We start from the raw sequence: 12,493 nt of genomic DNA on the forward strand, positions 1-12,493 counted from the left end.
AAAAAAAACATGCTAGTGATTTAATTTCCTTATTCCAAGCCATGAATTAACCCACGCCTTGACTTTCTATTTCCTAGCATGTGGGTTTCTTCCATGCGATTTTCAGTCTTGATATTTAGTATTTTTGAGATTTAATAATAATGCATATGAACGTGTGAAAAATTGCATTTGTAAGTCCAAATCAACTTCCCATTAGGGGAAAATAATGTACTTCCCTCCCTTAATGATTTTAAATCATATAAGAGTAATTTTCATTTGAACCCCCGAGGTTTTGTCTATGTCATTTTTAGTCCAAAAAAAGCTGAGACATTGCATTTGCCTCCCCTGTACTATAGAAAAAGTCAATTTAAGGACAAATTATCACTTCTATGACAAATTTGCCCTTATTTTTTTTTTAACTTTTTTTTAACATTTTAAGGGGTTAAAGTTTATTAATTTACAAAATCAGACCTTCCTTCATTACCCGATTCCCAAATCCTTGGTTCTACCAATTCTAAATCATTATTTTTCAAATCTTAGTTGAAGATTAGGAAATGAAAATTAATGGGTGGAACCTAATCTCCAACTCGTGAACAAGAAGAGGTGTTTGCGTTTTGAATAGAAAGAGAAGAGAGCCCAAAAGATGGAATTAAGGTACTTAGAAGCTCAGATCTCAAACGCTGAAATCAAATCGACTAGAAATCAAATGAAGTAAATTGAAACAAGAAATATTGAGTCACACCGAGCCAGCCTCACTTCCATTTTCTACATGTTTCGATAAGTTCTTCGACCAGATTGGTTTTGGATCACAGGCTAAGTAGATATTTTTCAGCAGAATGGCTTTGGAGCCTTGAGGAACCTTTAGATAGATGGTGCCTCTGTTGAAAATCGTACCTGTCTCTTTAAGAAGACCATAGACATGGTCTCTCAATATTACCCGCTTCGTTTTACCCTGGTTCCTTTTACTTGATGTGGTTCAAAGAACTGGCTGTTCTTGAACCTTTTCTTGATTTTTGAAATTCGTTCCTCCGATCTATGTTCCTCTTCTTCTGAGAACCTCTTTAGCTTTTCCAATGAGATTTACGGATAATTTTTCTAACTTTGCATTGCTCTATTTTCAGATGCAAATCAGTGTTTCAGATGAAGATCAGGGTTTGAGTTGATAGTTTCTTCTAGTTCTTCTTGTCAGATCGGCGTTTCTGGTTCTGTGGTTTTGGTTATGCGTTTCTAGTTTTCTCAGTTCAAGATTTGTTTCTACATGTTTCTGGTTTCTGCATTTCAGCATGTTTAAGTTGGTTTCTGGTTTCTGATTTCAACGTGTTTGAGATGGTTTCTGGTTTCTGATTTCAACGTGTTTGAGATGGTTTCTGGTTTTCAAGATCTGGTTTCTTTGAGTTGGAGATTACATTTCACACATTAATTTTCATTTCCAAATCTTCAATTAAGATTTGGAAAATAAGGATTTAGAATTGGTAGAACTAGGGATTTGGGAATTGGGTAATGAAGGGGGTTTGATTTTGTAAATTAAAAAACTTTAACCCCTTAAAATGTAAAAATAAAAAAATTAAATTAAAAAAAGGGGGGCAAATTGGTCATAAAAGTGATAATTTGTCCTTAAATTGATAGTACAGGGGAGGCATATGCAAAGTCTCAATTTTTTTGGACTAAAATGACATAGACCAAACCTCAGAGGTCTAGATAAAAATTACCCATCATATATAATAGGGGTGGTCCCATAGAAGTTTACTTAGATTTTTATATTTAAATTTTTAATATTTACATGTAAGCCCCTTCCCTTACTTTGTGTTTGTGGTTCAAAACCGTCACAAGAAGGTGAACTAGATTGAATTTAGATTTTCTCTATTCATTTCTTACTTTCCACCCAACTTTATATCTTGTAATTCATCTCGCACTAAAATCATTTACTAACCCCGAGAGATGGCTCAGTTGGTAAAAGACCAATGCTTCCACATAGGAAGTCAGAGTTTGAACCCTTCGGGGCCAGGGGCGAAGCCCTTTCTATATTTATTATATAAAAGCTCTCATAATGACGTAATTGTGGTGCGTGCAAGTTGGTTAGGATGAACCTCAGATTAAAAAAAAAAATCACATTTTTAATGAGGTGTGAGACAAAATTTTAATCTGAGACATATCAATGCTTAAAAATAATAATAATAAATTCCCCACCCAATTGATCCTGTGTCCAAATTATCCAATGGTGAAATTAAACACGTGTCACATTACTTTATTATTCTTTTTTTTGTTTTTCGATAATTCTTTGTTATAACCGCCGGATTTGTAGTTGTCTGCTGACATTTCCTTCCACCTGACCAGCTCTTTTCGAAATAAACCTTCAAGTGTTCCAAAGTGGATTAATCATCAGTTTCAGGAAGCCACTTCTCAAAATCTCAAATTCGCACTAATAATCAACACAAGTAATCACTAAAAGGAAGGCATTTAGATCTGATCTGATCCTCAGTTTCTTTGCTATTTCTTGTTTCTTCGTTGAAGCTTAGTTTCTTTCGCTCTGTACTGACCAGAATTTCTACACGTGGAAGATAATGGGGAAGGATTTCTTGGTTTTGCTATGGTGCATTAGTGTTTTTCTACCTTTGGGACAGGCTATTTGGTTGAATGTTCCTGGTTCAGGAATTAAGTGTGTTTCAGACGAAATCCAGAACAACGTCGTCGTCTTGGCTGATTATACTGTTGTTTCCGACGATCTTTCTCGCCAGATTCCTACCATCTCTGCCAAGGTAATTCTAGATCTTGAGTTTTATCTTCTCTGCGTTGCCAAATATTTTGTTTAAGCTTCTTTTTCCATCAAACAATTTGGGGCCTTTAATATTTGGTTCATGTTGCTCATTTCTTTTGTTGGTGGTGAGTAAGTTTTCCTACGATTTTCTTGAATATATTTTGGGATGGTTGGGAATTTGTTGATCGAATGCTTCGATTTTTATGTCAGTAAGATGGCTCCCCCCTATTTTTGATACGTGACGAAATATGTTAGTGAGGAACAGAACCATTTGTGTTGGTCGAATGCTTTCGATTTTTATGTCAATAAGATGGTTTCCCCCTGTTTTTTGATACGTGACGAAAGATGTTAGTAAGGAACAGAACCATGACATGCAAGATCGTCAGCTAATAAATAATTGAATAATTAAATCTTTCTTGCTGTTATTAACTGTTTAAATGTATCGTTCTGCTGAGCAGTGTTCTAAGGATGCTTCTTGTTCCCACCTTTCCAATTGTAAATTAAAATCATAAGAGGAAGAGTTTTAGATCTTTTACCTTGACTGCAATGGATCTAGACACTGGAGGTGACTTTGTGTTCCCTTATTTGCCTTGTGTACTCTATAGGTTATTTCCACGTTTTTAAATCCACGAATCTAAGTGATTGGGGTTCAAGATTAGCTTGGAGAATTCGTAGAGCATAGGAGAGTATTCTATTATCGGTCCTCTATTTGGTATTCCATCCTCTCTATTTATAATATGTTCCCTCAACCCCAATTCCTTAATTATGGTTTTACTTAGACTTATCCAAATGAGGGAAATCAATATTAGAGTCATGCTTAGACTCAACTAAATAGAGGAGTAGACATCCCTGGACTACATAACCGTCTCGTCGCCACTTATGGCGCAAATTGTAGTGGGACCCACCCACTACGATTAACATCTCTCACTCGCCACAAGGTAGCGGAGTTATCCAAATGCTCTCATCAACTCTAATCCTTTCAATTTAGAAATGGAATGTGTGGCCTAAGAGATGTATCTAGGGTAGGAGTGCTATGTTAAGTCTCCATCTAACCAACATAGCACATCACTCGAAATTATCTCATTATACCCTAAACAATTCAATTATACCCAGTTCCACACTCTCGATCCCTCATAGTGAGCAATGTGAACTATCCTCATATGATGTACTCATGACTTTGTCAAATGACAAGTCGTCCGGGCAATAAGTCACATCACTATTGGGTATAGAATGAAAAGTTTTCCCATAGCACTTATGCCATTTGGATTATCCTTAATTGCTTTCCCAATTTTGTCCTGCGAGACCGCATCATCCTTGATCCTAAGGAACAAGCTAAAGTGACATCATTGGGTGTCCTCTTCGTGGCATAATCTAAAGTAAATGGTATAAGTAGGATCAACAAAATGTGATCCTGATGGCTCACACAGTGACGAAGCAGGGATCCATTCAATCACTTTCATCATCGGTTGACTTTAGCACATGCAACAAACATGCATGCTATAGCGTAACTCCAAACTGATATGGGCGTGTCACAAAAGAAAAAAAACCGCCATACGAATCTTGGTTCAGTCGCTACCTAAGGCACCTAACCTGATTCTTCTACAATCAGTCATTCAATGACCAATTATAAAAGATTCACAATCGGCTACAATACAGGCAACACAGAAATGTGATGATTCTATGTTCAACCATTGAGGTCTCATCTTAGTTCCAACTAAGGTGCCTGTCATTGGTTTAAAAGCCCCCTAAAGCCTTACAAACCCATAGGCTCATCTTGCTCGCTATTTACAAGCGCCAAGGCGAATTACCCATGTGAGTGGGTCAATTCAATGCCTGGTGACATCTTTATAAAAATATACTAACTCACTTATCATAAACATGCGTCAAATATGCACATTAAAAAAATTATTTCATTATGTCCAAAAGAAGATATCTTAAAAAAGAAAAGAAAACATCATCCTCGTTTAAGACCCAAACTCCTAACATGTGACTGAAACACATCCTCTGGTATAGGCTTAGTCAATGGGTCAGCCACCATATTGGATGTGGAGATGTGCTTTAAGACAACTTCTCCCTTCACAATCATATCTTGGATAAAATGGTAGTGGATCTCTATGTGTTTGGTTTTTCCATGGAACTTAGCATCCTTAGAAAAAGCCAAAGCTGCCGTACATCAGTGTGTAAGAGCACCACATCATCTGTATGTGAGAATAGGCTGAGACTTCTCAAGAATCTTCTGAGCCAAACTCTTGAACAACAGCTGAGCACACAACATATTTAGCCTCCATCGTGGACAAAGCAATGCATGTTTGCTTCTTGCTGCTCCAAGTAATAGCTCCACCTCCAAGGACAAAAACATAACTTGAGGTAGACTTTTGCTCATCTTGATCACTGCCCCGGTCAGCATCATTGTAACCTCTCAACCTCAAATCTGAACCACTAAATGTGAGCATGAGATTTGTCGTCCCACAAAGGTAATGGAAAATCCTTTTTATTGCTTGCCAATGGGTAAGTCCTAGGTTACTCTGGTAACGACTGACCATCCCAACAACAAAGCAGACATCTGGGCGCATGCACTTCATCGCATATATCAGACTACCAACTGCAGAAGCATAGGGAACTTTTGACATTTGATTTTCTCTTCTTCATTCTTAAGGCATTTATCTAGGCTTAGTCTGCACATTTTGTCCATTGATGTGTCAATGGGCTTGGAATTTTGCATGTGGAATCGTTTAAGGACTTTCTCTAAGTAAGTTTGTTGAGACAAACCAAGAAAATTCTTTGAGCGATTCCTCACTATCTTGATGCTTAACACAAAGTTGGCTTCGCCCATGTCCTTCATGTTAAATGTGGAGGACAACCACTCTTTAGTAGCGACAATCATGTCAATGTCGTTCCCTGGTAAAAGGATATCATCGACATATAAAGAGAGAACTAAGAATCCTTTCTTGGACCGCTTCATATACACACGATAATCTTCTTCAATCATATTAAAGCCATTCAAAGTTATGGCATGAGGAAATCTAAAATACCATTGTCTGGACGCTTGATTGAGGCCATATATAGAACGTTTAAGGTGGCAAATTTTGTGCTCATGTCCCTTGGACTTTAAACCCACTGGTTGATCCATGTAGATCTCTTCATCCAGTTCTCCATTGAGAAATGCCGTTTTAATGTCCATTTGAAAGAGTTCTAGATCTAGTCTTGCCACAATGGACAATATAAGGCGAAAGGATGCTATCCTCATCACTGGGGAGAATGTCTTATCATAGTCCACACCTTCTCTTTGGGTGTAGCTTTTCGCCACAAGTCGTGCCTTATATTTGCCAATTGATCCATCGGCCTTACGCTTAACCTTTAAGAACCCATTTGTTCCCCATAGTTTTGCAATTAGGTGGAGGATCAACTAACTCTCAAACTTGGTTCTTTTTTATAGAACTCAACTCATCTTCTATAGTAGCCAACCATATGTCCTTAGCATGTGATGATAGCGCTTCGTTTAGGGATGCAGGCTCATCATTATTAGCTAAGGCACACAGAAGGGTGTCCCCTTCAATCTCAAATCGATGATGGGGAATTTGTCTTCTTGTGCTTCTACGTGCATTGAGATCACATTGGTTTATGGGCGTGTCCCCACTAGGTACACTCCCACTAGGTTCACAGTCTTCATTCATGCTCCCATTTGGTGCACTATGACCAATATCTTCTCTGGCGACTATATGTTGTGTTCTATCACCACCCTCGCCAAAAGGATTTGGTATGCTGTGATCCTCCTCTATCTCATAGAGGTCAAGCTCTCTATGCACATTAGATAAACTAGGGTAATCTGCTTTTAGAAATTTGACATCTCGTGACTCAATCTCAGTCATACCTCTACTAGGGTGTTCACCATACATAACGTATCCCTTAGAGCTATTAGGATACCTCACAAAGATGCATTTCTTAGCTCTTGGTCCTAACTTCTCATACTTATGAGAAGGGGTGTGAACATACCCAGCACAACCCCATGGTCGTAAATGTCCTAGCGCAGGCTTTGTACCTTTCCATAGCTCATAAGGTGTAGATGGTATTGACTGAGATGGTACTTTATTCAGGATATAGACTACGGTCGAAGTGCATCTCCCCAAAAACTAATTGGGAAGTTTGCTTGTGCCATCATGGACCTAACCTTGTCCAATAGAGTTCTATTCCTTCTTTCTGCTGCACCATTTTGTTGGGGGAGTGTTAGGAATAGTCAATTGTCTCACAATTCCTTTTTCTTCACACAATTCTTTAAATTGTTCAGATAAATATTCACGTCCATGGTCAGTTCACAGAATTTTTATATTCCTGCCTAATGATTCCAACCTCTATCACAAAGCGTTTTAAAGCAATCTAATGCTTCATGACGGTGAACGATCAAATAAACCTAACCATATTGCTAATGATCATCTATAAAAGTGAGAAAATATGAGGTTCCATGTCTTGCCTTAACATTCATGGGTCCATAGATGTTAGAGTGTACTAACTCTAATGGTTGAGTTGATCTGGGTGCCTTTCCAAAAGGCTTCGATGAGCCTTTCCACCAGACAAGGTTCACATATGAGCAGGTCTACTTTAGCGAGTGAGCCTAAAAGACCGACTCTAGCTAACCGTGACATCCTATCCTTCTCAATATGGCCTAACCTAGAATGCCATTTTATAGATTCTATATTATTGTCAACAATTAAAGAAGAAGAATTAGAGATAATCGGAATCAAATCTAATTTAAAAAATCTATTGTCAACAATGTAGTGGCCCCATATGGCCTCATCAAATAGCAAATCCAAAGCACTGTTGGAAAATTTAAAGAATATCCAAAACTTAAAAGTGCTGAAACCGAAACTAAATTATGCATCATGTCTGGTGTATAGAGTACATCATGGAGGATCAAAGTGTGGCCCATTCGTAAGCTAAGTTGGATTGCTCCAATGCCTTGAACATCAATATTGGCACCGTTTCCCATGTAGATCCTATGCATTCCTAGTGACACTTTGCGATAATTTATGAAACTGCCTCTTTCCCATGTGACGTTCCTGGTTGCTTCTGTATCAACAATCCAATTTGATTGTGTTAGGGCAACCAAAACATGCATACTCACAAAGGTACAAGGAAAAGATAAAGATGGTACCTTCTTTGACTCAATGCAATGACGAGCAAAATGTTCCTTCTTTTGGCAGTTGTAGCACGTTACTTTTGGACATGTTTTTCTTACCCCCATGCTTTCCACGTTTCTGTTTGACCATTCCTCCCCTAGGTGCGAAGTTCCTGGTAGGCTCCTGATTCCCTCTCTTAAGTCCTTTACGTTTGGGCCATTTGCCCTTACGTGTACTTGCTTGAGCAACAAGAGCAGTTGTGTGAATCGCCTCTAGGCGCTCTGCTTCCATCTCAAGGTGTTGAGTTAGATTATCATATGTCTTGATGCTCTCAAGGTGAACAAGTACTTGTTTCATTGGTGCCCAGGAATCAGGCAGGGTCTTAATCAAGGCCTGGATCTATTGCTCATTAGAAAGGTCATGTCCAACATCTTTTAATTTGTGAACCATTTCCTTGACAGTTCTAATGTGCTCAGTCATTTTACTTTTGGGGTCCATTCAGGACATTTCAAACTTGAGGATCATACTTCGTAGTCTGGTTGTGGATGTACCACCAAAAACACTTTTCAGCTCATCCCACATGGACTTAGCTGTAGGGGAACCCTCATATTCCCCTTGTAGGTCATCTTGTATGGCATTTAGCATGAACAACTGTGCACTTTAGTCTATCTTAATCCAAGCATCATATAGATCCTTAATTCTACGAGACTAGGTAGTCTCTCTTACTAAGGGAGGATTGGTCAGTTCAGTCATTTTCGTGGTAAGATGCTCTAGGCTATCTTGGTCATTAAGGTAGTACTGGACTTCCGTTGCCACTTCTCATAGTTCCCATGATCGAGAAGCTTCTCACCCATGAGTAGGTCAGCAATCACATTTTTAGAGGCCATCTAGAATACATCCAGAATGTGAAAAAAACATAGTATATTTTTTACCACTTATTAGAACTTTTTCAAATTAATTATCCTTAATCCATACTGTGGTGTCAATTATCTAACACCATATGATGTCAAACCCCACTAATTATGTATTGAGAATATTTAATTTAAATTATTCCAATAAAGTATACAACGGAGGAATGAACATCTCCTATCACATAATTGCGCCATACATACGGGTGCGCATGAGTCCCACCAGAGGAACCCAAAGTTTGGTACTTCTAATGACACATCGAGTCAGTACAAGATTGTGATGCGCAGTGTGGTGACAACCCTTTTACATGGTGGAGCCTGATGGTGGGGGTGGAAGCGGAAGCCCTGAAATCAAGATATAATAAACAAAAAGACCATGTCTTAATCTCCTATTATTGAGTCAGGAAAGTTACAGGTGTTCTGAATCTGTTTACTGGTGGATGACCAATTGTCTTTTGTATATAATTCACGCAGCAACTATGAACTCATTTAGAAATGTCGGGCTCCTTGATGTTGATAAATGTCTAAAGTGGTGTTATTCTAATGGAAGAAAGCCTTGGGTTGGTTTATATATGGTTGAGCCTTCGGCCAAGGTTTTTTCTTGGCTTTTGTAATAAGCAGCTTCAATAGACCTGAAATATGAGTAGTTGGTGGGAATTTTTGCAAAGCAACTCAAGAAACACACGCAAGACTAGGTTTAAGTGGTTCACCTGAAGGCTATGGATGGTTTCTCACTATGAAGAAGAAGAATAGATACAGCAGTAGCCATTTTCTACCTCTCTCAACCTCTTGAGAGATTATATAAGAAACAGGTGGAGAACTCTATTTAAAGAAAAAAGACCAGAATGCCCATGTACCAAAAACACCCTAAACAGTAAGTCAGGATCTCCACACAGTTTGGAGCGCACAATCAGTCGTTTTTTATCCAATAAAATAGATATTATGTAACTCCATCACATTGATCACATTGGTAAAGACTTTGCTATGAATCTCCCATTTCACTGAATTATTTTGTAGCAAGGGTGAATATTTATTCCATTCCGTTGATTGTAATGGAACATGTAGGAACAAAGAGAAGCAAATCTATTCTATACCCGATAAGTACTAATATGCAATGTGGTTGGTTGACCCTTCTGAGATGATAAAATATGGTAAAACCTGCACCAAGAATTGGTGTGTGCGAGAATGGACATATTGGTTCACGTAAGAATGAATGTAGAATGCTAAAAGGAGTTATTCATGGTTAAGCAAGTTTCAACAATACTTTATGACTGTTCTAAATGTAGGAGGTTGAGTGGTTTCTTGGTCCTCAGCCGGTGCTTGTGGATTTAAGGGCACAAGAAGAGGGACACCTTTTGCTGCTCAGACCACAGTAGGAAATGCTATTCGTACAATGGTGGAGCAGGGCATGCAACGAGCAGAAGTCTTGCTAAGGGGTCTAGGTCTTGGAAGATGCAGCATTACGAGCCATTCATAGAAGTCATGTTTCCCAAAACCATTGATTTCATGTCTAACGTCCCTTGTTTTGGGCCTAAATCTGCTATTTTCACTTATTCTCCAACATGAACTGATGAGACTCTCATTCTTGACTTGCTTGAATCAACTAGATTGTATGCTATTAAGTTTCGTACGGGACGTAGCCCATATGCCATGTAATGGGTGTAGAAAAACATCCGAGCGCATTTAGGTGTCGAAACAGGCCACAGAACAGTTTATATTGGTGACAATTGTTCTTCACCACAACTGGAATAAGGAGTTTTTAGTTAGTTGGAGTTGTAGTGCTTGTTTTCTCTTAACTTCTGTTATTTCTTTTGTATTATCCTGATTGGATTAGGTTAGTTGTTAGGTTTCCAGCGTTATCTCAATGTCATTACAGTCAGGGCTTCTTATGGCTGGTCAATGGTGCTGCCCGGGCCCCGGAAAGCAATTCATTCGGATCTTCCTGGTATTGCCACTGGCTTGTGCTTTGATCTGAGTCTGTGCCATTCCAAATGATATGCAACAGCTTCTTTGTCTCAGTCTTGAACTGAGTGAGGACTATCCCACTGAGTGGTTTCATCCCCAGTCATTTGTCTCCCTGAGATGAGATCTTAGTTTTACATGAAAATTTATTATGTCGACCACAAAATCAGCTTCTAAGTAGTCCTGTATTTGCTTAAATATGAATTATATTGGATGAGTTATGTGCTGGTCAAACTTTAACTGGTGTCTGTAAATGCTGTCAAAGTCACTCTATAATGAAACAATTTTTTTGGTATTAAATTATATGAATATTTCACCGCACTTTTCATTTTGAACAATGCTTTATCGTATTTAGATTTATGGAGTCTTTAGATTTGAGAAGAAGTTTAGCTTTAAAAAGTTGCAAATTCACATACTATAGAAAATTCAACTTTTGTTCTTGAACTTGGGGGGGGGGGATTTTTTTAGTATTTTGACTGGATTAAAATTGGGGGGATATTTTCTTATTTATGATTAATACTTTAGTAAGCGTAAATAATATCAGGCATAAAAAAGGGCAAATGTTGATTGCCAATGAGGCTGCCTAGACCACCCAGAGTCTGCTTGGATGCCTTGGCAGCACGCACCTAAGTGACTACTTGACGTCTATGATTATCAGCTGAATTTTTATTAGTCTTTGTTTTTATCCACCAAACATACATCATCAACACAAAAATATGTTCCAAGAGTCCAAGGGACTTGATCTGTTTTTTTTTTCAGTGAAAGGGACTTGATCTTAATGTCTCTTGTCAAGAGATTTATAATGTAAAAAAGTGCATACCCAATGCATGAGGCTCCCACCTGAGGCTCCCACCACTGCAGGGTTTGGGGAAGGTCATAATGTATGGTGCCTTACCTTTGCTTTCATAGAAAAAAGCTTATTTCCAGACTTGAACCTATGAGCATCCCTAAGGCAAATCCTTGATATAATTAAACTGGAACTAGGAATTCATTACCTAAGAGTCCTTATATTGATCAGTACACCTTTTTTTACATCTTTAATTATGTCTACTTATTAAAACACCTGCCAAATTATCGCTCTAGTAACTAAGTCAATCTAATAAATACACATTTTATATTCTCTTTATCTTTCTATTGATCTGTTAAGAAAAGAAATAACTACCACCATTTCATCTTTCTGGCTCAAAAAAAGAAAAGAATTGTGACTATTATTTTGTCTCAGAAGTTTGTCAATTCTCTCGTCCATAGTTTCATAGTATTGTTTGTAAGTTATATCCTCTGTAGTTACTATAGCTTTCAGTATCACCTTTATTTTTATATATCCATCATAATGCTTCTCCTCCATTAATATTAGATAGAAACAGCTTCATTTGCGAAGTTACTCTACTAAATTATAAGCTTTTCACTCCTCTATTAGTATACCATCTGGACCCAATGCTTTACCTATTTTATCCCTTGAAAGCTTATATTATTTCAAGCATATTAATCTTCTGTATAGATATAAGGTTTGTGGTTTCTTGGGAGTTATGATACCTACTGTCTTATTTGTATTGTTTTTCTTTCAGTAAACAATGGAAATAATTTTCCAGGTTTCTTGAATTTTCTCATCATTTATTTAGACCTTCCAATCCTCCCCTTGAAATACCTACTCTTCTTCTCCCTCTTTGTAGTTGATTTACTATACGCTATTTTGGTGCCCAATCGCCTATCAAAATCCTTGTATTTCTTATTCCTTAGTTTCTCTACTCTCCTTAGTTTCATTGTGGCAATTTTAT

The 12,493-nt window shown here is 37.9% G+C and overlaps 1 protein-coding gene across 2 annotated transcripts in view; it reads left to right on the top strand.

Moving 5' to 3' along the window:
- The first annotated feature begins 2,309 nt into the window (after positions 1-2,309).
- LOC149015983 (transmembrane emp24 domain-containing protein p24delta3-like) overlaps positions 2,310-12,493 on the top strand; it is a 47,435-nt gene continuing 37,251 nt past the window's right edge. The window contains exons 1-2 of one of the 2 annotated variants that reach the window (XM_089156987.1): positions 2,310-2,414; positions 2,520-2,735. In XM_089156987.1, the coding sequence (XP_089013113.1) occupies positions 2,541-2,735 (195 nt within the window). In that variant the 5' untranslated portion in view covers positions 2,310-2,414; positions 2,520-2,540. Of the gene's footprint in view, positions 2,736-12,493 lie in introns of both variants that reach the window. The other variant, XM_089156986.1, reaches the window with a different exon arrangement.

The sequence above is a fragment of the Hakea prostrata genome, chromosome 5, assembly GCF_041222555.1.
Source record: "Hakea prostrata isolate BN-2017 chromosome 5, UWA_Hpros_2, whole genome shotgun sequence".
NCBI lineage: Eukaryota > Viridiplantae > Streptophyta > Magnoliopsida > Proteales > Proteaceae > Hakea > Hakea prostrata.